This window comes from Rhipicephalus sanguineus, chromosome 10 (genome assembly GCF_013339695.2).
Source record: "Rhipicephalus sanguineus isolate Rsan-2018 chromosome 10, BIME_Rsan_1.4, whole genome shotgun sequence".
NCBI classification, from domain to species: Eukaryota; Metazoa; Arthropoda; class Arachnida; order Ixodida; family Ixodidae; genus Rhipicephalus; species Rhipicephalus sanguineus.
The window spans coordinates 5,885,134-5,910,252 of NC_051185.1; the positions used below are offsets into that span (position 1 = coordinate 5,885,134).

General features: G+C 44.0%; 1 protein-coding gene across 1 annotated transcript in view; it reads left to right on the forward strand.

Annotated features, from left to right (window-relative positions):
* The first annotated feature begins 568 nt into the window (after positions 1-568).
* Positions 569-25,119, forward strand: part of LOC119372309 (acid sphingomyelinase-like phosphodiesterase 3b) — a 69,480-nt gene continuing 44,929 nt past the window's right edge. The window contains exon 1 of the mRNA XM_037642783.1: positions 569-641. Within this exon, the coding sequence (XP_037498711.1) occupies positions 569-641 (73 nt within the window). The remainder of the gene's footprint in view (positions 642-25,119) is intronic.

Here is a 25,119-nt window from a genome sequence, read left to right on the forward strand (position 1 = left end):
TACTGATATGATCATGCAGCAACGGCGTAGTCGTCTGCACGTTAACGAAAGGAAAAACAAGGACAAAGATGAAGATGGAAGAACAGAACAGATAAAGCAAGACGTCTGCGCAACTTCAACAGAAGGCAACCCTGGCGAGGAAGAAATACAAGTTACGAGGCATGTGAACCAAGCCAACACCGGCTCCAGTATTGTGTATCTGCGACAAGCTCGTAAACGTGCCAAAGGTTCCCAACGAATCTTCGCCCGACGAGAAACCTGTGGCCATCGCGATAGCGGTGACGACCCCTGTGAACGCCAACAGAAGGCGTTTTGACCAAAGCACTCGTATCACCAATCCGACTCGCTGCACAGGTCAAGACAGCACCGAAGACAATGCGAAGCGCCGTCAGCAAAGGTCGCACTCTCGGACATCGTGCCGTGACCATCATCATTGCCGTGGCGATTCTTGGTTCCCAACGAATCAGTCAGCGAAAAAACAGAGCAGGCCGCCGAACTGTCCAGCTTCCAGAGAACACATCGGTAATGTTCAAGTTTCATGTCAGGACTGCCTCGACACCGCAAGGCGATGTTCGGCCAGTCTGGTCATGTAAGCGACACCGACCAGCCTGTCAACATCCTGTGCCAGAACAACCTCGAAGGTGTGCGCTGCAGCAATGCACAGATGCAGTCAGGACATCCGCCGCCTCCTTGTCTGTGTGTGTTTGTGTGTGTGTGTGTGTTTGTGTGTGTGTTTGTGTTGTGTGATCATGCTTGTGTGTTTGTGTTGTGTGTTCATGTTTGTGTGTGCTTGTGTTTGTATGTTTGTGTGTTTGTGTTTGTGTGTGTTAGTGTGTGTACGTGTGTTTGTGTGTGCGTTTGTGTGTGTGGGTTTGTGTATGTGTGTCTTTGTGTGCTTGTGTTTGTGTTTGTGTGTTCGTATGTTCGTGTGCGTGTGTTTGTGTGTGTGTGTTTTGTGCGTGTGTGTGTGGGTGGGCAAGTTCTATTCGGATCAAGAGCTATGGCATAACGAAGGCGTTGTCCTCAGCAGTGCAATAACGATTTATTTCACGGCTGAAGACAACGTGTCCGTTGTGCCATAACCCATATATATATATATATATATATATATATATATATATATATATATATATATATATATATATATATATATATATATATATATATATGAAGGAAAACTAGTCACAGTGAAAAACATCACAACATTTATTCTGAGCTTTCGGCCGGTCGCCGGCCGAAAGCTCAGAATAAATGTTGGTATGTTTTTCACTGTGACTAGTTTTCTTTCATATAATTAAACCAATAACCAGGAATATTCTTTCGAAAGCATATATATATATATATATATATATATATATATATATATATATATATATATATATATATATATATATATATATATATATATATATATTGTATTCTCTGAGGGATGTTGTGCTTCTTTATGAGTAATGTCTTGCTTTGAAGGAGTGGTGCGACATTCCAATTACCGTCGAGTAAGTGCGTGAGCAAACACTGCCCTCCAACAAAACCACTCGTCTCCGATTGTCTTGAAGGAGCACAGAGACGGGAGACAGAAGCGTCGGACGTCCCTCCTTGGGATTTGAAGTAGGAACTATCAACCTAACAAATCGAATACCACTGCGTCTGTGTGGCTGTAGAGAAAAAGAAGACGGGAGTAGACAACAGGGAGTCGAGTGTACCGAGCGCAGTAAATAATGTCGCACTCTGTTTGCCTTGCTCTCCCAGCGGGAGTTTGCAACGAAACGTGCTTGGTTCGGAAGAAAGCGCCCACGGAGTCTTATCGACCAGCTGTTCCAAGGGAGGAGTAGTGGCGGCGCCGTCGTGCAGCAGCAAACCTTTCCCGTGCGAGACGCCGGATGCACCGCGACAAGGCGCGCACTATTAAATGCAAATCTATCTATCTATCTATCTATCTATCTATCTATCTATCTATCTATCTATCTATCTATCTATCTATCTATCTATCTATCTATCTATCTATCTATCTATCTATCTATCTATCTATCTATCTATCTATCTATCTATCTATCTATCTATCTATCTATCTATCTATCTATCTATCTATCTATCTATCTATCTATCTATCTATCTATCTATCTATCTATCTATCTATCTATCTATCTATCTATCTATCTATCTATCTATCTATCTATCGTTACGGCAGTTGAGAAACCCGTCGTCTGCAGCGAGTTTCGTCAGATTTCGAACGAAGCAACAGCGCTAGAACAGGATGAAGACGAGAGGACACAAAGATGGCGCTGACTAACAACTATATTTTATTGCTTTTGCACGTCATTATGTACACGAAAGAACACAATCAAACGCACTTAAATCATCGCGTGAACACGCGAGTATAGCGTTCACTTCTTGTTTTCAACGTTCGCTCTGTTTAAAAATATAAAAAAAGTAGCGTTCCCCTTATATAATGAGCACGGCGGTCTAGCCACGCCGGACGGCTTTCGCCCTTCGAGTCTTGAGCGAATGCGTAAGAGACCCTGGGAGTTTATTTTCTTTATTACTCTCTCTCTCTCTCTCTGTATTGCTAACTAGACAATGCATACGTTTTTATTGACATACACTGTAAAGCTGTAAAGAAAGCAGTAAACAAAAGTGTCTGGGGATGAATAGCGTTCATGTTAAGCTAAAAAGCTGCTTCAAGAATCAGCGTGCCTTAGACCAAAAACCATGCATTCATAGCCACTTGCTTCTCAAATGTTTGCCTTTAGGTCACTTTCCGGGAAAGTAGCTGTGAGCTGACGTACAGAGCTGACACAACACAAGGCTTTCTTTCTTACTTTCTTCCTTTTTTTCGTTGGCGAGTTTTCTAAGTTTCAGATGTTTATGCGTTGGCGGCAGCAAGAACACTTTGAACGAAGGTGCCTCTGTAAGCGGATTCATCTCGTTGGAACCTGTTGTTTCCTCTTTCGTTTCTGAGCGTCGTGATCGAAGAAAACGCCTCTCAGAAAACTGAAAAAATTCGTCGTCCTTAGTACAAGACTATTGTTGTAGATTGTAATGCGTGCTCGAGTGAAAAAGAAATAAAGCGACATGTTTTCGTTTGTTTTCTGCCAGTATTTGTTACGCCACTGTGATGCTTTGTGCCCTAGCGCACACACAAGGCCACGATTGAATCGAATGTGCCTTCGATTATACTGTTTTTTTCTTGAACAGTTTTTGTAAGCTCCGGTGAAGCTATCGCCTTAGGTTGTTTGTTGTACAAAAGGCGTTTTTTTTCTTCTTCTGCAGATCCCGTCCAACCATCTAGCCGGCCACTTAGGCGCAGCTTAAGACCGTTGCGTGCTTTGAGTCTTTTCAGCATTTTGGATGTCTACGTGTTTTAAGGCGTGCCGTGCAATAAAAGTGGATGCGCTTGCGGTGTTCAGCGCCATCGTCTTTTATTGCGGCATTAGACGTATAGCGATGCTCAAACACGTTGAGTGGTTGAGCGCGAAACAAACTAGTACAAAGACACGAAGGGATATACACCATCTCTGGCGTGTGTCCCTTTCTGGTCTTCGTCCTCGTTCGTTTCGCGCTGAACCGCTCAACATGTTTAACGAGATCCGACTCGGCCAAATGCCGGTTCTTCTGCAGTATAGCGCTGCTACGCCTGACTCCTGATTGTACCAGCCGCAGCGTATCAGTGGCTATTCTACTGCTGAGCTTGTCCGAGGTTTGATTCCGCAGCGGTGGACATTGGCGTAGCAAAAGGGGGGGGGGGGATATGTATACACGCACACATACACGCACGAACATACATAAAGGTTGGTTCGATGAAAGTTCATCTTGGCTATGGAGCAATTGGCTGAAGAAAACGTACGCTACTTTTGTCTGGTCAAAAAACGAAGACTTTTGTCTGGTCAAGAAAACAAAGACCTTCTCGAAACGTGGGAGGCCACGCTCGCCTCAGAGGACCTGGACCAACAATGACGTCTCGTCGCCAGGGCCAAGGAGGCAGCGAAGGCTAGATGGTCCCTGGATCGAGGAGACCAGTAACATAGGGTAGAAGCGGGACCAGCATCGCGACACCGTTTCGTGCAATAAATGCTTATCCCTCCTCCTCCTCCTCCTCCCAGCACGGAATACGGATGATGATGATGATGATGATGATTATGATGAAGCAAACTTTATTTGGGTCCAGAGAAGACGCAGGGGAGAGACGGAATACGAGTGCCTCGATTCTTCAAGATGAATGGAACGCATGGCGGCAATTTCGCTTTGATATTATATTTCCAAATCTACGGTTTCCTTTAGCCAACTGCTGTAATTGAAGCGCATGGAAGGTCCCGATGCAAGGGGTGGAGATTGTTATACGTTTTTTTTTCTTCTTATCAGATGCCTGCTCTTTTTAATGTCACACAATGCTTCATTTTTTTATAGCTCTATTTTCATTCGTTTACTTTCTGCCCATCAGCTGTTTACCGCCTTCCAGTCTGACTAGTGCTCCTCGTAATTCTACTAGTGCTCCTTGTAATTCCAATAAAACTGCCTTTATTAGGCGATAACTGAGGCTTTGCTTGTGGGTAGGGCGAAAATAGAATTATAAGCGCAGAATTATGTTACTACATAACAGCTAGAAATGCCCATAAATAATTAAAGAGGACAAGTAAATGAATTTTCTAACATCACTGTCATGACTTTAGCCTTCGTCTCATTGACAACACATGTATTTATTTGTTTGTTTCAATACCTTCAATGTCAAAAAGGCGTAACAGAAGGAAATGGTAGTTAAAACAATGCTAATTTGGTAGCGGCTAGTTCAAACACTAATGTTCAGCCGCTCATTTAATTAATAGTTTATAATTTTAATTGCAGGGTTTTAAACGTCTTAAAACCAGCATATGATTATGAGGGACGCCGTAGTGGAGGGCTCAGGAAATTCGACCATCTGGTGGTCTTTAACGTGCACTGACATCCCACAGAACACGGGCCTCTACCAGTTCGCCACCATCGCAAGTCGGCTGCCGGGACTCGATCCCGTGACCAGCGGGTCAGCAGTACAACGCCATAACCACTAGACCACCTTGGCGGGTAGCTGTAGATTTAACGGCAGAAACACTTGGATTGGTGACGATGGAGGACGGCAGAGGGTTTCATTCTTTGGCTGCAGGTATACGAGTGTCACGGGTACCAAATTACTAAATAGCCTAAATAGCTCGTCCTTGCGTATATCTCCCCAGTGAGTCAGTATACGCATGCGCATTTCACGCGGCATCACAGGATATTGAGAACTGTGGATGATCAGACTATGTATTGATATTTAGGACTACTACAAACCTTAGTCAAATGACGTAATCAAACGTAGTAAATAAAAGCAGGAAAAACAGGAACATAAAATGCAAAAGACTGTTTGACCAAAAATAAAACACAATGCGCCGCTACACGAATAACAAAGGGTATGCCACGTTTATTTGATTTCCGGATGTAGCCTGCTTCCCACGCTGCCAACGCAATTTCCTGTGCGACGGCGTCGGGTGCATGGAAAGTGACAGAAACTCACCTGACCTGCTTCGAAGTTAAATATGCGCGGGATGATGGCAATAAAGCAGTGACAAGGCAGCAGATGAGAAAGTATATCTACAAAAAGTGAAAATTAGGTGAAAATTTGCTTGGTCGTCTCTTTGACCGGAAATGAAAGATATAGGGTGAGCATCTTCCACAGCAGGCTTGCTGTGTTGAAATGTAGTCAGCCAATGGGGGCTAAATCTTGTCACCCATCACGCGAAGTCACAAAGTGGTACCGTGTGAAGAAGAGATGTAAATAGACAAGTTCCCTCCTAGCTTGCAAACCGCCGCATTTCTATCTATCTATCTATCTATCTATCTATCTATCTATCTATCTATCTATCTATCTATCTATCTATCTATCTATCTATCTATCTATCTATCTATCTATCTATCTATCTATCTATCTATCTATCTATCTATCTATCTATCTATCTATCTATCTATCTATCTATCTATCTATCTATCTATCTATCTATCTATCTATCTATCTATCTATCTATCTATCTATCTATCTATCTATCTATCTATCTATCTATCTATCTATCTATCTATCTATCTATCTATCTATCTATCTATCTATCTATCTATCTATCTATCTATCTATCTATCTATATATCTATCTATGACTAAAGCTGCCACAGGATTGTCTGCTTGCGTCGATTGTTACATATCTTTAACATATTGCTACATCTACAATGTAAGCACATTATCTACGTTCTGTTGCATAATCAGTCATCATGTTTCTCTCACCGCACAGTCAAGCTTCTTTCGAACTGTCAACGTGCTACTCGTTGAACACATGTACACACCGGTGCAAGTGTACAGAAACGCGCGCATACGCGTGCATTCGCATGCACGTACACGAACAAGGACACACGGCACGGGCGTTTATGCACAAGCACGGTACACAGAGGCAGGCACGTACGGTTGCCTCTATCAGCAACAGTGGGGGCCATGACACCTGCGACAGCTGCAAACAGCGTTCGGAAGGCACGAATGTCGCTCGCGGTCGTGCTTGCCTTTCGGACGGAGTAACCCAGCAGGGAAATCTAATTTGGCCTTCGTTCGGCTCTAGCCGCCCGATCGAAGAAGCACAGTGCTACGTGGAGAACCTGGAAAGGGCCGGGAAATCAGTCGTATTTGCTCTTTGGCCAGTTTCCTGTCGTGTGCCCAGTGCCAATACCGCCGTCAGACTGTAGGTTTATCCACTTCGACGGCAAGCGCCTTTGCTCTGCCGTGCGTGACTTTATCGAGGAACGTGCCTATTTGTTCGCGAGTGCATACTGAGATGGAAGAAGAGGGAACACAGTTGACGCAAGGAAAGCCACCGTCACGGTTCAGGGATCCGTGCTATACCGTACGGTGGCAAGTTTTCGTTTCGATTCCACGCCACATGCGCCGTTGTCAATGTAATACTACAGCGCCGCGTACGTAGACTTGGTGTACTTTCTAAAACGATAGCTAACCAACATTCGTGAGGAGCCCTCCTCCATGTCGTCTCTTATGGTTCAGTGGCGTTGTAGGGTAACAAATCCCACGCGCACTCATTCCAGCTGGCCACGCATTTCAGCACATTGGCGTAAGTATTTAAAATATCAAGCTTTTTAAATAATGGCGTTAAGCTACACTAAGCCTAATTATGGACTGAACACAGTACGTGTAAGTTAGTTCCTGGAACTCCTGAAAAAACGCCAGGACTGCGCTGAAACCGCAGCACAGTCACAGCGAAAGCTGGAAGAGCGGCGTTTCTAGAGTCCGTTGTAAGCTCTCTTGGGGCTACAATACAAGTACACTAGAAAGGTACCCACTACGCCATAAGTTGCAATTTTTGTGAAGTTGGGAAGCACCTACTAAACCATTATTCTTCATTCTGCGGAGAAGCGAGGCACCAGCTACACGTCTGTAAGGCATTATGTGCACTTTGTGGACGCGACGACTGATGACGATGAAGAATTATGGCTCACCCCTTTGTAATGGGTTGGAAGCTTTAAACGGCCCACCAGTTATGTAATTTGCATTGGGTGACTCCCGGTCGCTATTTCCCTCTCCCCTCATGCTGTATAACATACGTTGACGTGGGAGAGAGACGGCGGGGGAGGGGGGGGGGGGCGAAGAACTTTACTGAGACCCCGAGGAAATGGATCATGCCCTTATGGGCTTCCTTGGCAACCAATACAAGTGCACTCGCGAGGAACCCACTACGCTATAAAACATTGCAATTTTACTGAGACCCCGAGGAAATGGATCATGCGCTTATGGGCTTCCTTGGCAACCAATACAAGTGCAATTGCGAGGAAACCACTACGCTATAAATCATTGTAATTTTTGAGAAGTAGGGCAGCAGGCACATTTTTCGTCATTCTACGGAGAGCATTGGTACCTGCTAAACGCATGTAAGGCATTATGCGCACTTTGTTGATGCTGTGCCTGATGACGACGAAGAATTATGGCAGAGCCCTTTGTAATGGGTTGGAAGCATTCAACAACCTACTCGTTGCGTAATTCGCATTGTGTGATGCCTGGTTACAGAATTCGCGTTGTGCGACGCTTGGTGCTTATTTTACTCTTCTATCACGCTATATTGCATATGCTAATGTGGTTACTTTCCCGACATGAAGCCTGCATAGGACCTTTTTGCAAAGCAGTTTCAAGCACCGGCATGGCTCAGAGGTTGAATACTGGGCTCCCACGCAGAGGGCCCAGGTTCGAACCTCGTTCCATCCTGGAATTTTTTCTTATTTCGTTTTTTTTTTCTTATTTCGAGCGATACTGGTTACGGACACCGGCGGCGGCAGCGGCGGCGGCGGCGGACAACTACGGCGCCAAAAACGGCCGGTGAAATGATCTCATAACAGCTTTCGCTGTAAAACTACTACATCAGATAACATCAGGTAACATTTGCTTAGTGACTGCAAGCAGTGCTAGCTAGTCTATGATAGCCTGTAGCTGGGCTCAACGCATCTTTCTATCCGGAGGCAACGAAGTATCTCCTGCTTTACGGCGACGTCGGAACGTCCATGGCTCGCTGTCTTTACGACCGCCGTGGTGCTACGTGGTCTGCGGACGATGTGAGGGTAGTCACGAATATTGCCTGTTCTGAAGCGTATTGTATGATAGAAAACCTAGCTACGCCATGCTGGTGCTAAAAAGAACATCAGCAGCCCCTGCACGATCGCTACGGACAGCCGCGATAACGACATTTTGTTTTTTATTTAAATTTAGTTTCTCTTGTGCGCTCGTGATCTAGGAATATGTGGACTTCGGTTATTCGTTTTGGTCGTCGCTTCGCGTAAAAGGTTTCGGGGCGGTCGCTCTTGTTACACGTCTTACCTGTTCCCCGACTTTCTCTCTCTCGTTCAATCTTTAGGGGAGTCATTCGAATGATCCTACGCTGACTCGCTGCCTTGCTGTCGTCATAAACAGAGAGACGAAAGAAAGAAGGAGATGTAGAAAGAGATAAAGTAAGAACTTAAGAACTTAATAAATAAATAAATAAATAAATAAATAAATAAATAAATAAATAAATAAATAAATAAATAAATAAGATGAAGAAAGAACTCTGACTTCGCCAGGTGGTGGCGCTTGCTTCTCAGCTCCGCTGCTTACTCGGATTCCACAGGCGTAGAGAACTGGCTTTATAATTTGCATTGTATTTGGACTTTAGTAAAGCATTTGATCGCGTATCTCATGAACTGTTATTAATAAATTAGAATGCTATGGATTTAGGAGAATACCATTCAAACTTATGCAGTCATATCTGAGTGCGCGGTCTCAGTATGTTGAGATAAATGGCTTCAAATCGAGCACACAACCAATTAAAACCGGGGTACCACAGGGTAGTATTCTGGGGCCTGTATTGTTTTATACTACATAAATGATATAGTCAGAATTGGTGAAAATTGCAACTTCATAATATATGCTGATGACTGCACATTATTTTTTACTGGAAAAGATTTCAGTACTCTCGAGGCTTTAGCGGCCAACACCTGTAATAAGCTTCGTGATTGGTCTACCAAGAACAATTTAATGTTAAATGAATCAAAAACAAAATGTGTCCTTTTCCGAGCTCTCGGCATATCCCTGTAGGTACCAAATTATGTTACCCTAGGCCCATACAAAATTGCAGTGACCAAATCAATTAAGACGCTGGGAGTGGTTTTTAATGAACATATATCCTGGAATGAGCATACAGACCATATTAGCTTAAAGTTGAGACGCGTGGTTGGCACTTTAAAGCGTTGTCGACGTTTTTTGCCCGTTACTATAAAGCGACTTATATATCATGCTCTTTTCTATGCCCACTTGAACTACTGCGCTTTAGTTTGGGCAAACACTACGTCGACAAATTTAAATAAGCTAAAAATACTTCAAAAAAGAGCGATCAGGGCAATAGAAAACATACCATACCTTGAACACACAGGACAACTTTTTGTTAAACATAAAATTGTTATTGCTAACGACATATACAAATTCAGGTTATTACAATCCTACATTAGCGCAAACAGAGGGAAACTCGACTGATTTCTGACACTTGCAAATCTTGAACATACTCAAAGCATTTACTTTCATCGATATAAACCCCCGTGGAAAATTCCGTTATCTCGCACCAATTACGGTACCCAAAGGCTTAGCCACATGTTACCAACTATACTCAATTCATACGAGCAGCAAGACATAAAAATCGACAAATTAAACACTATCGGTGTACAAACACTATTTTTGTAGGTTTGCATGGTTTACATAGGTCACTCTGTGTTGCTTTGCATCAGTTTTTTTTGTACCTTTTTTGTGTACCTCATTATGTACCTTTCTTATGTACAAAAGCGATGATACACACACTACGAATTATTGTGTTCATGTGTTTATGAAATATTCATTTTTGTTTGTATACCTTGGCCTGTCATTTACTTCGCCTTTTGCTTGTATTATTACTTGCTTTATTTTATTTATTTTTTCATTCTATTCTTGTATTTTGTTTTTACCCTGTCATTGTTGACGCAGGGTGGACGGTGCTTAGTCAAGCTGCAATAACTGCAGCTTTTTACAGCGAAAGCTGTTATGAGATCATTTCACCGGCCGTTTTTGGCGCCGTAGTTGTCCGCCGCCGCCGCCGCCGCCGCCGCCGCCGGTGTCCGTAACCAGTATCGCTCGAAATAAGAAAAAAAAAACGAAATAAGAAAAAATTCCAGGATGGAACGAGGTTCGAACCTGGGCCCTATGCGTGGGAGCCCAGTATTCAACCTCTGAGCCATGCCGGTGCTTGAAACTGCTTTGAAAAAAGGTCCTATGCAGGCTTCATGTCGGGAAAGTAACCACATTAGCATATGCAATATAGCGTGATAGAAGAGTAAAATAAGCACCAAGCGTCGCACAACGCGAATTCTGTAACCAGGCATCACACAATGCGAATTACGCAACGAGTAGGTTGTTGAATGCTTCCAACCCATTACAAAGGGCCCTGCCATAATTCTTCGTCGTCATCAGGCACAGCATCAACAAAGTGCGCATAATGCCTTACATGCGTTTAGCAGGTACCAATGCTCTCCGTAGAATGACGAAAAATGGCACAGTGCCTGCTGCCCTACTTCTCAAAAATTACAATGATTTATAGCGTAGTGGTTTCCTCGCAATTGCACTTGTATTGGTTGCCAAGGAAGCCCATAAGCGCATGATCCATTTCCTCGGGGTCTCAGTAAAATTACAATGTTTTATAGCGTAGTGGGTTCCTCGCAAGTGCACTTGTATTGGTTGCCAAGGAAGCCCATAAGGGCATGATCCATTTCCTCGGGGTCTCAGTAAAGTTCTTCGCCCCCCCCCCCCCTCCCCCGCCATCTCTCTCCCACGTCAACGTATGTTATACAGCATGACGGGAGAGGGAAATAGCGACCGGGAGTCACCCAATGCAAATTACATAACTGGTGGGCCGTTTAAAGCTTCCAACCCATTACAAAGGGGTGAGCCATAATTCTTCATCGTCATCAGTCGTCGCGTCCACAAAGTGCACATCATGCCTTACAGACGTGTAGCTGGTGCCTCGCTTCTCCGCAGAATGAAGAATAATGGTTTAGTAGGTGCTTCCCAACTTCACAAAAATTGCAATTAATGGCGTAGTGGGTACCTTTCTAGTGTACTTGTATTGTAGCCCCAAGAGAGCTTACAACGGACTCTAGAAACGCCGCTCTTCCAGCTTTCGCTGTGACTGTGCTCCGGTTTCAGCGCAGGCCTGGCGTTTTTTTGCCGTCCCCCTATTTTTCGCCATTGTATCTGTTTTGGTGAAAAATAAACACTGTTGATGATGATGATGAATTATTTAACCCCGGAGCTTTTTAAGCCGACCATTAGCCCGTGCAGAGTCAACAGAAATTATCATCATCATGAAGTGGCACGCGGACTCTTCGTCCTCTGCTTCATCGTCTGCTTCGCTCCCAGAACACGCGCGCCGATTTGTCGAGCGTGGGATGCAATAACTCTGATAGGCGAGGGAACGAGTACAGAGGGAGAGAGAGAGAGAGAAAGAAAGAGAGAGAGAAAGAAAGAGAGAAAAAGAGAAAAACATAGAAACAAAGAGAAAGAGAACAAATTCTTAGCGAAAAACATTTCTTGGCGAGATTCGAACCCGCGTCCCCACGATCCAAAGGCGAACAGCTTAACCACTCGGCTAACCAGGCAGGCTAGCAGAGCATAGCCTAGACATTTATAGTATATTATCGCAAGGGGGTGGTAAAGGAAAGTGATGCCGAGGAGGACGGATTTGATGGTGAGGAGGAGGGGAGAACGAGTAGGGAGAGAGAGAGAGAAATATAGAGAAAGAAAGGGAATACAAAGAGAAAAAGACGGATATAGAAAGAGTTGAAAGAAACGGGTAAAAAAACGATAGAAAAAGAAGAGCGCGCATAGCCATGTGTAGTAAGAATGGCAAGGAGTGGGAAAGAGGGAGGTGAGAGGGTAAAAGCCTTGCCAGGCCAGGACCAGCTAGGCGGTCGGCAGCTCCTAGCGACTTAGTGCAAGCTGAGCTCTTTTTTTTTTCTTTTTGTACGGAACAGGACGACGATGGCCCCTCGTGTCCCTCCTGTTTCCACTTCCCCCCCTCACATGATTCTTTCATGAATCAATAAAGTTGTTTACCTACCTACCTACCCATGGAACAGCGCACAAAAACCTAGACGGGTAGAAAGAGCAACACGAACAACCAGGGTTCTGTTGATTTTTTTTTCGGTCCTAGTTACTGTGCGCTGTCGTATGTCTAACTGAAAGATAAGCACGAAGGAAAGGGAATTATTCGAGAGGCTCGTTTCTTTGTTAGACCCAGCTAATGAAACCAACAGACAATTAGGCCAAAGAAGGCATACACTCTTAATCAGGTCCTGGTTAAATGCTGGCTATATACAGGAAACTAGACCAAAAATGTCTGGTTTCCTGGCTGTATCTAGCACTTTAAGCGGGACCTGATGAAGAGTGTAGGGGACATTACCTGTTTTCTTAACTGTAGTTGAATGATTTTGACCTAAATTGAAAGGAATTAAAATGGACGAAAAGTCACCCTAGCCCAACGACGGTGATTTTATGTAAAAGAAACGGCAAAAAAAGAATACCTCGTATTTTTGGAAACACGGTCTTCGCGATAAGGGCCGACAGAAGCGGTGGGTGCCTCATGCTTGACATGTGTTTGCGCTTCTTTACGTATGCCTATCCGTGAGACGACACCGGGCACGGATTGCTTTCCAGTAACAGCGTTTATTTACGCTTTTTTTTAAACTTTCGAATGCATAATATTTCACTTTCACGTGACCAGCTCACGATACCCAGCCACTAAGACAAGCTGACATAAGCATCATCACAGCCGTCCACTAGCTCTGCAGTGTGGGAAATCATCCGATACGTACTCAAAACGGAATGCAATAATTGAGTTGCGAGATGCGTACGCATATTTACCCGGTCCTATGTACTCGCGACGACAGTGACCATTACGAATTGAACATTGACTTATCTCTTGGTAAGATATGAGGTTCTTGAGTTGCCGTGCGACGTCTTTTCTTCGACTTGTCTTTCTTTGATGCAACAGCAGCAGCACACACACACACACATATATATATATATATATATATCGTGATGACATTTTGCCCACTAAAGTTACTCAAATAATATGGTAATATGTTGCTCGCGGTGAAAATGTTTCACCCGGGCATATTATTAGAAGGCGCAGCGTTCTAATAACCTTATTCTAAATATTTATTCTGAATATTTATAGGACCTTATTCTAAATATTTATTCTATATGGCGGCAGAACAAACCACCGAGTAATTAACTGTCATGTAAACTGTGGATCGTGGACACATTCACGTCTTTTGATACTCTTATTTCAAGAACATTTATACTGAACTTCTTCTTTGCCATGAAATCCCATTATATAATATGGTGGATCGAACTAAGGTTACAGATACATCAACTCAGTGAATACGTAACCACGTGTCATACACTCTAAGAAACAAAATATATGTCTTGTCACTTTTTGTTGAGCCCTGATTTGCCACATATATAACGCTCTTTAAAGATAGACGTTAGCTCTCTTTTGGAGATCATTCTAGTCTCTTCGGAGCGTTATGGGAGGCATGACTCTCCCAAGAAGGTTTAACGTGTATTCTTAGAGAGAGTTATATATGCAGTAAGTGTGCATGGACTCATGAGAAACACTCACAGGTAATTTTTAAAGCGAAAGCGTTAGATGCCTCATCAAACGCGAAAATTGACCGGCGTCCGGCGTTGGCGGCGTCAACACGAGTGATGAAAAAAATTGTCCTCACGTGACGACGTCGCCATATGACGCCATCATGACGTCACCGATCGCAAAAATATGTGACGTAATTATGATGTCGCGGTGACGTCACGTGATGTGACGACACATGATGATGTCCTGTACATCAGTGTTCCTTCTTAGTCCTTGTCGATTTTCGCGCTAGCCAATTTTGAAGAAAAAAAACATGATGATGTCATCACATGACATCGTAATTGGGTCAATGGTGTGCCGATCACGGAGGCATTGCAAAACCCGGTGAGGTGCCTGCAATCCTGGAGGCAATGGAAAACCACGTTAGGTGCTGAAAGCCTTCGGAGGGTGGCGGTACAGCAGCAATACATCGACTTGGAAGAAAAAGAAGATGGCTTTCGCCTTCCAGTCACATTAGGTGAGTGCATAAGGGACCCTGTGATTTTTTTTTCCTTAGGGTGTAGTACGCATGCGCGTCTGTCCTTTCTGGTACGTACGCAGCCTCATGAGTCTTTGTCACTTGACTAACAAGGCGACATACGCGGCCACTTGGTACATTTAAAACAAAAATAACACCAGCTCATTTAGATGCGAGCCGTAATAAGTTGTAATAAGCGTAGCTCTTTCAGTTGTAATTTCTATAGCTTGTTCCACATGTTCTCTTGTTTCTTCCGCTGGTATTGTTTTTGTTTGCCACTGGAAGCAATACAAAACCAGACCAGCTAGACTTCCTTATTCAGAAGGTTTAGCAGCGTCGAAGACGATCGTGAGCCCCTTCTTCCTGTCTCTCCGCAATAATGATGTGGGCATTTTGGTATTATCTACCGGCGGTCCAGCATCGATTCAAACACTTGTGCGTCGCACTGCCATATATTTGGGCTAATGGGTGCACTATTCTATAAGTTGGGCTAGGCACAATAGCTAAGAACTTTCAGTGAGCTGCTTGTTCCCACTGCATGCACAGTCATGTTCGTATACTTCACCGCTATAATGGAACACGGCCCCTGCAGTCGAGAATCGATGACGGTTTAATCGGCCGGCAACGTTATAACAGTTGAACTACGGCGCGGCTGGGCGAGCGTACAGCACATCGACCACAATACGAACATTTTATCATTCACTGACGCAGTGTTGTCCTGTCAGCGTCAAATTCTCGCGTCGTTGGTTTCCAATGTTGTTACGACGGACAGCGTGTACATACTAGACGCGAGTCATGCATGCTCACTCACGGTTCGCAGCGTGGAAGGCAGCCGGTCATTCGGGTCAGGCCAGGGCACACCCACTGCCTCTTCTATACCAAAATAAAGGCAGAAAGGGGGCGGACACATCCCTCGGAAGGGACCAACTGCCGAGCACAATGGGGGTGCATGGCCACCGATGTGTGCATATGCACACAAGATACGCAAGCGCTGTTTCACCCCGGATCAACACAAGCAACAGATCAGAGGCACAGACGCTGTTAGGGTTCCGAGCACGCATTGTGTATAGTGTACGCCTTGCGCCCCCGGCTGATTCGGGACACTGCTTTTTCGCAGGCCGGCATTCCCTTTGGTTCCGTATGTTGTTTTCTTGGAACTTCCTTTCTTTCCTCATATTCTCATCATATTTTCTGGCTCAATCTCGCTGCCAAACACGCGCTTTGAGAGCTCATTTCATTCCTTTGTTGAAGCTGCCTTGACGCAATCACGCACTCCGGAACAATCGCGCGCGCTTGCGCATGCGTAAGTATGTGTACCTTCGTTTCCAGCCTGTGCCTCTCGATGTGTTTACAGCAAAGTACGCGAAAAAAGAAACGCTGCTTGCTTGTTTCAATAGCGACACCGTCTATGGCCTTTTCCTTGTTTTACTCTGTGTGTTTATTTGTGTGCTGCATGCTCGATCCCTTCAAGTGCTAAGGAGTAGCCGGCGCCTTATTTGCGCACCAACATATCTTCACAACATATAAAAAATAAAGAGAACCTTGTGTGAACAAAACTTAAATACTTCACGGTGAAGCGACGCAGATGCAAGCATACTTTGTTGCCACAACTTTTATGGTAAAAAACATTTGCTACAGCTATCTCTCTCACTTCTAAGCAATTACCAGTATACCTGAAAACGTTGCACACATCATTACTGCAACGATCAATATAGATAGATAGATAGATAGATAGATAGATAGATAGATAGATAGATAGATAGATAGATAGATAGATAGATAGATAGATAGATAGATAGATAGATAGATAGATAGATAGATAGATAGATAGATAGATAGATAGATAGATAGATAGATAGATAGATAGATAGATAGATAGATAGATAGATAGATAGATAGATAGATAGATAGATAGATAGATAGATAGATAGATAGATAGATAGATAGATAGATAGATAGATAGATAGATAGATAGATAGATAGATAGATAGATAGATAGATATAGATAGATAGATAGATAGATAGATAGATAGATAGATAGATAGATAGATAGATAGATAGATAGATAGATAGATAGATAATCATGTCCTCAAATGAGGGTATGGAAATCCAGTGGCTTACATGCTAGGAGAGAACTTTGGCATGAACTTGTGGTCTCTTTACAGCACTTCTTCACACTGTGCTACTTCGTAAATTATCTTTGGTGACGCATCTTTGCAAGTCCCAGCGTGATGAATGACAGGTTTCAGCCCTCACTGGATGACTACATTTTAACACCAAAAGGGTGCTCTGGTGGAAGCTCGCCCTATGCATTTCATTTTCGGTCAAGGAGACCACTAAGCACATTTTCTCATGTTTTCCAGACTTTGTTATCTTATGTATTGCCCTGTTGATGTATGAAGCTTGTTGGTTTTGATGCGCTAACAGATGCAGTCAGACACGCATGCTTTCAGTGGTAAGTTACAGATGTGTAAACTTCGCGCTTCGATTTGGCTTTAAACTCATAGGATCTGTTTCTGACACTTCTGTAAAAAACTTCAAGGTGCTAAATCAAAATTGCGCATACTTAGTTAACATAATTTGCTTTTCTGCCTCAGTTGAAGCAAATTTTGTTCCCGTTAGTGTGACGGTTCTTTTATGAGATCATTAGTGTTTTAACCATATATTTGAATGCCACATGAGAAGGGGGCTCAACGTTCCCTTTTAGGCGTCAACAGCCATCGCTCACCCCAGTGTCACGAGAATGCGAGTTTAATGAGTGTGTGTGTGTGTGTTAAGATCGTAGACAGTGCACGTGACGACTCGTGGTGCGTGTGCGCATTCCGGTGAAAGAGAAACGGACGCACGCTGGCGAATTACCACATCGAATCACACTATTTACACATTCGCCACAGAGTGATTTCACCCACCGACGAATTGGCCGCATTTAATTCTCTTTACATCTTCAATATATGCTCAGCACTGATACGGGACGTGAGTTAGAAGCGAGAAAAGGAAACCGGAGAATTTCACAGCGGCAACTCGCTACACTGCAACTCGCTGCGCGTTGATCAGCTATCGCGAAGTTTTGTTTTCCATCTCAGTCGTGCATGAAGACACTATTTATGCTTCTTTAGTCACTTCTGAGCGACACTTGATGCGATAACACGCTCAGCTTCGTTTATCTGCAACAGAGCTCTTTACCGAAGAACTGATCGTGTTTTGTCCGTAGCTGAGCAACGATGTACGTACATAGCGAACAATCGAAGTTGCTCACAAAATTGCATAAACATACTCAGGAGCGTTCTCTTTAGCACCGAGCTTTAAAAAACATAAAAGGGGCTGGAGAACAGGACAAAAAAAAGAAAAGAAAAGAAAGGCGTTTGCGTGGTCGTACTTTGAAGCCTTATCAAACAGGATGTACGTTTCCCTAGGCGCAGAAAAAATTGTGAATGCCCCAGTTCTTGATGAATGCTCCTGCGCGTCGAGGAAAAGTTCGCAAAGGCTTTCAAAGTAAACACTCGAAATAATCTTGTTCTCTGCGTTTTAACGCTGCTTCATTTATCTGCTGTTTCTTTTTGTAGTCCTATATGAAACGCTTTTCCATCACGACCGAAATTCATTCCGTCAGCGATTTGTTTATTCGCGAGCCATTTTCTGCGTGAAACAACTATAAAGCAATGAACGAGCACTTGAAAGGTGATATGTGCAACCTTTATAAAGAATTTTTTTAAAAACTGTACGTTGTGTAGTAGATGTTAGTGTTTTTATATAGCGCTGGCTATTCCTTTTTACAAATAATAGCATACGCGAAAAAATCACAGAAATAAAACAAAACACAAAAGGACACCTATAGGGGAGAGTCCATGTATGCCCCTTCACGTAGCCACAAGAAAAACAACTCAATATACAGTGCAGTCGCATAGCACTGTAGTTCACGTAAAAGGAAATTAAAATTTATTCGTTGGATTGAAGAAAAAAAAGCATAGCCCAAGGGCTATAGCTAATACTGATCTCGTAGAGCGGCGTCTCTTCTTTCAAGCCCACAGGGAAAAAAATCCTCGAAAGACTGGAAAATTCTTGCCTATGATCTGCACAGCTTGTCACGATCTCTGTTTGGTTTGCTCGAGCCAGGAATATTTTCTCCCGCTCAACTGCTCGCGAGACGGCGTAGTGAAGACGAAAAAAAAACATGTAAAATAAATCAAAACGTACGTGTGCACGTTGATAAAATAGTCTTCCGGTATGGTTTCACGAATAAAAGGCTTAATTAATTTACTTTGCTGGGGGATTCGATCTTGAATATAAACTCCTCCCAGAATCGGCATATTTATTTATAATGTTATTGTGTCAAGAGATAAGTGCGCTAAGCAGCCCATGGGAGTGCTTAACCTGTTTGCTTATGTAAAATAAGGGCCTCTTTGATCCTGCATACCGCGTGCATTCTATACAGTTGGTAGGAGCGCGAACCATTCGTCCAATCAGGAGCCGAACTTTTTCAGACTTTTCTGAAACTCAGTTTGAACCTCTGAACGCTAATCTTTTGATGCTAATTGACTAATGCGACATCAGCATGTTAAAAAAGAAGAAATTTCGCTTAGGTACACGGGTCGCGGAACATCGTCAATATAAGGAATAAAAGCCGAACAAAAAGAATCGATTATTATATCTCTCCATTTTGTCTGCCTCACTTGCTTTACTTATTTTGTTCTTCTTGAAGCGTTTGTGTAATTGGACATTTATTATAATCTTTTTTCTATAATCTTCACAATTAACTGAAGCGATAATCACGCTGGCTATTTGATGTCATGGTTGGACCAGCGTAGCTGAACTCTGAAACGCGATGCGAAGGAGAGTGTAGCAACTGATAGATTTAATTAAATGGTCAAGTACAAGCCACAAAGCATGGCTCTTTCTTGCGCGAGGAAATAACGAGGGAAAGGGTCCAGGGGAGCGCAAACTTTCGACTGTTTATTCAAGAGACAGTGCAACCAAATATATAGGCACAGACATGCGCAGCAAACTACGCACACAGCGAGCGCATATCACAACCTGTGATCTATGAACTTGCGCTCTGCCTGCGAAAGAGACAATGAAGTGTCACTGATACACATGGAACCTCGTGCTTTGATATGATATGCCTCCAACAACTCTCGAGCCGTGGTGTCCCCGCTTTTACCCAGAATCTGAATCTTATTCAAGCACGGCTCACACTTATGTGAACGGCAGTGGGTCGGCAAATGTGCCCCATGTTTACCTTTTAGTGAAAGCTCGTGTTTCCGCGCACGCTCATTCACGCACCTTCCCGTCTGGCCGACATACGTCTTGCCACAGGATAGCGGAAATTCATACACAACACCGGTGGCACATTTTGTGTACGACTTGGCGTGCTTCTTGCCGCAACCACCTTTGTTGCTCCCATCAGATAGGATACGTGGGCATAGCTGAGACAGCTTCCGCGGCGCAGAAAAAACAATTAGCACGTCATGTCTGTTAGCAACCTTCCTTAGCTTGTGTGCCACCCGGTGGTCTCACCGTTCTCCGCTCTTGCTCTACCCCAGAACCGTGGTGTTCACTCTTGAACTTCTGGAGGAGCGACTCGGCGACCACGATGAGGAGCGTGCGAGGGAAACCAGCCAAGGACAGACGACACAATTGGTTGTGGAAACCCTTCTGCATCACGTGTGAGCACGACCTTGCAAGTGCAGACTCTAGGCAATGTTTAGCTATAGCCCTTTTCACAGTTTTGGAATGCGCCGACTCATATGGCAGCAATTCTTTTGTAGACCTAGGCGAATAAAGCCAACAGGCGTGACACCTCTGCAGGGTAATGTTCAAGTCTAAAAACATCAAGGAGCCACGAACCGGCAACTCGTGTATGAAGACCAATCCCTTCCCGAGTCGGCAAAAGGCCGCTAACACACTGTTAACAATGGGATGATATGCAGCGGTTGTTGTTGCTTTAAAATAATCAGAAAATCGTCAACGTACCTAAAAACTTTCAAAACCTCCCCCCCATTAAAATGCTGGTGCAAGGCAAAAAATTGCACAACACAGGAGCGACACAAGAGCCTATGCAAATGCCTTGTCTTTGGACATAAAAATCTCCATTAAAACTGATGAAGGTGACTTTGACATAAAACTCGAGAAGGGACATAAAAGCTTCTACAGTCATTCCCGCGGCATTCCGGAAGGCAACAGATTCAATGGTGTCGGGCAACAGGGTCGGTTTTACGTGACGTAAGCTCAAGCCACTACAATACTCCAATTTTTAGTTGAACATTCGTTGGTCGTAACAACTTAAGTTGCAGTGAAAAGCTTCGATTATCTAGGGGTAACTGAATCTTATGATATTCTATCTTTGATCACGCGAAAATGGACACAGCGAATTAGCGCTGTTTCCCGTCTTGATCTGTCGTCGTCCGTGTGCTTCTTTGCGCTACCATTCTGAATTATTTTTGTGCATTTACGCTGAGTTTGCGCATATGAAATTTCGAAGTGTTGTCAACTACGTTACTTCTGTAGTGTTTGTTCCAAGTTCCGGCATTACCCGGTGCGCGTTTGTAGACTGAAAAAATAGGAATATAGCTTGCGAAATCTACAAACACCAACATCTCTCTGAATACAGAAAATATGTTTTTACAAAAAAGGGTGTATGAGCAGTGAAGAGCAGCGGCGCTTGTGCCTTACGATACAGTAGCGAAAAAAAAAACATTCTACAGAATAATCAGTGACCATGCATTGTAAATTTTATATTCGCGCTCAATTTAGTTTTTGTTCTTTTTTTTTGAGGAACATTTCTTTCAGCAGAAAGAGTTATAGGCGTCGTTGTGCTGAAGCTATACGTACGCCGCTACGTTCTCTTAGGACATGAAGAAAAGGCAGCGCAGAATGAGTGATGTCCTTTCGGGGCGCGAAATCGATTTATGCGCTCTCCGGTGATTAACGAGGGCACACATGGCAGATTTAAAAGGAATATCCCATAAGTTTACGGCACTCTATTTTTAGTCTCGCAGCAGCGTGTCTGCATGAAGTACGGTTCAACTTAAGCAAGGAACAATAACACAGAGTGCCCGTCATATATCTGCGTCATCAATTTCCCGCTCAGCACTAGTTGTGCTGCTGAACTATCGCGGCAAACCATCGGCCTAGTTGAGGAGGGCTGCTTCCGCTTGGGTCAGAAGCTGCATTCGAAGATTATTGACCTCATTTTGACTACTTCCTGCTTATTACATTTTATTTAACATGCTATGCAAGCACGGTTGGTTGGTTTGTTGGTTGCTTTATAGAGTTATGAAAGCAAGTTATGAAAGTACGAGGATTGCGTCTTTATGTCATATTTTACGTTCGCTATCGACATTCTGCCGTTATTACGCTCTGGAACTTAGCATGATGGAATAACAAAGAGACCTGAGTGGAACTGGAGCAAGTTATTGAACCCAACATACGATTGCCGTAGCGCGATGAATCACATCTAGGGACATTCATATTACAAGTGTAGGTAAGTCAGTATGCACTTGAAGCCACCGCGTGAAACTACACAGAAAGAAACCCCATTCTGCTTCCACTCAAGGAAAACCTGCGCAGTTGAAGAACTTGCGCTGTTGTTGTCATTCAACTCGCGCCGTCACACCACATTTTAGGGTCTCCGACTTCACTAAGCTAACCTGGGGAGCTATTCTGGAACTGTCCTGTCCACTTCGGCCGTTGCACGTTGGCTAGAGCTAGACGACGTTTTGAAGAAAAAGAAGAAGAAGAAGAGTTCGAGCGCACGTGGTTGACAAAGGCTCTGATGGCTTTGGCTTTGTGTTATCCCGTCATTTTGACGTCCCGGAGCTCCACACAGCTCTCGGCACAAATGAGAGGAAGGTGCACAGACGTTCGTTTCTTGAAGGAGCGGTTGAGATATATGCGCCGAGAAGCCAAGCATGGCAAACGAACGAGGAGGTGATGCGGACGGTGCCCGGAACGCTGTCACGTTCCACTCTTAAAGATGAAACTTCAGCGCCCTCCAAGTGTTTTCCTCTGACGTTTGTCTTCGCAACTCTACTCCTTCAAGAGTGCGTTTATGTGTGATGTCGGTACGTCACGCATTTCCTTGGTATACAGAACATAAGTATCAGATACGAAACCTGCGTCTATGTAATGCACATCTTCAGTTTCTTAGCAAATCACAGAATGACAGAAAGATGAGCGAGTTCTTAGGGACTTACGTAATCACAGGGAGACAAGCGCAGAGTGCTTACACATAATTTGGAAGACCATAAACGTCAGCTATCAAGTGAAAGGTCACTTGACATGTTACCCCGAGATTAACGCCTCACCTGTGAACAGCCTATGGGCAAATGTTTATCGAGAAAATTTCGAACTAGGCATAGAATTATTATAGATGAAGAAAGACTAATTCATTCGAAAGTAATCAAACACTCAGCATATCGTGGAAACAAAGCCGGCAACCTTTACCGAAGTTCTAGCAATGAATGGCTCATTTGCGTGAAAATCAGCGACGTACAGAGAATTCGCGCCCCCGTTTGGCTTGCTCTGATGACCCGATGAGAGAACTAATCAACGTTCTCAGTCTGGGGTAGAACAGAAACTGGGCCTAAAATTACTACACAGCTTGCAAAAAAAAGAGTGCCTCTGAAGAAATCCGCTCGACAAAGCTTTTTACAGCGTTGCGTAAAAAGCGCAAGTTCTTCACGCGCTGCACCGTTTCGCAAGTATTTTTCTTCGTAACCACACGTACTTTTCTTAGCACTTTCGCGTTTCTTACGATTAATGCCCGAATCTGTATTCCACGCTCTCATATTCGAAAGTCGTAGCAGCGCTAGCTTTCTTCGCTCAAGTCTTCGGCTTCCATGGAAGCGGGATGGCTGTCTGTTTTGTGCAGCCAAGTTATTGTTATTTTTTGTTCATCATATTTTCTGTTCATCGCTTCGTCGACCATATTGGTGACTGTGCCTTCCTTCTCAGAAACGCGGAGTGGAGCCGCTAGGAAATGTGCCGTCTTAGCTCATTCCTGGCTGACAAGGTAATGAATAATCGCAGTCGATAAATCCGTGCAGCTAGTGTTATGAAATCAATGGCAATTACCATCTAAGGATAATCACGCGTGGCTTTGTGCGTCGCCCATTACAAACATTCTTTTCTTTCGGACACCAGAGAGCTCCAGCCAGCCTCCATGATAATTAAAATGGCAGCGCAAAGAAACAGGACAGAAAAAAGGCAACGAAGACACACGCACAACGCTTCGTTGCTTAGTTGCCTTTCCTGTGTCTTCGTTGCCTTTCTTGTGTCCTTTTTTTTTTTGCTCTACCATAATAATCAAAAGCATGCCATACCAAGCCCCCTTTGCAAATTTAATCGACGCCATGCCTGAGTAGCGGCCGAAACACTTCTGTCGCTCCCGCAGTATCATTACGCGCAACCAACAGTTCCGTAAGCCTCCGTTGCGTGGATAGATGTTGTAGAACGTGTTCTCAGTGGTGCTGCAGCAGTGCACAGTATTAGACGGGCGTGAAGCTTACTGGGACACGCGTCACGTGGTTTTACGAAGAGCCTCCGAAAAGAGCCCGTCTTGATTGCACCGGACGGGCAGTGCCGCAGGAAAGCGGTCGAACCAAGGCACGATCGTTGGCGACTTACCCCTGGCTGTGTTAAGGTCGCGGCTTGCCGATAACGTACGGCTTTGCATGCGATAGCAGACAGCACTCACCGCCTCATCCAAGGCAACGCCTTGCGCCTCCAGGAAATTGCATATGTTCGCTACATCGTCTCATGGTTTACTACAGTTATAGGATATATGTAGTATTGGTTCATGGCTCGAAGGGATAAGCTTCCTGAGTCATATACACGCAGTCGTCGTGCGTCATAGCGTGTTCAATGTGTTGACGTCAGTACGGGTGCATGAGAAAATGTTGTGTACGTCTTTACGCAAGACTCATGTACTCGCATTATGCTACTCAATACGTCATTTACCACTACATGTATTGACTTATATCCCAAAAACACAGCATTAAAATCGATTACGACAATGTACACGAGAACTGTTCTTGACAACCTGGGCCCGTATTAACAAGAACATCTAGTGCTAAAAATTTTCATAAGAGAATATTCCACCAAATTTCGATGCAGGACATATCCTTAGTGAAGCCAGCAGACAAATGGGAAAATGCAATTATGAATGAAAATTTTTGTGAATTTGGCCCCTGGAGATTCCTTAAAATGAACTGAAGTACAATAAGCAAAGGTGACCGCATTACGTCCCCATCAGAAGGTTGCGCCCATCACCGACTGAACCGGTAACCTGGTTCCTAACAGGGCAAATGCATACCCACTGCGCCACCATGGTACTTAGTCTTAGTTCACATTCTAGAAATTATCTTGCTCTATTTGACCTATCATTGCAGCATTTGCAAATATGTAA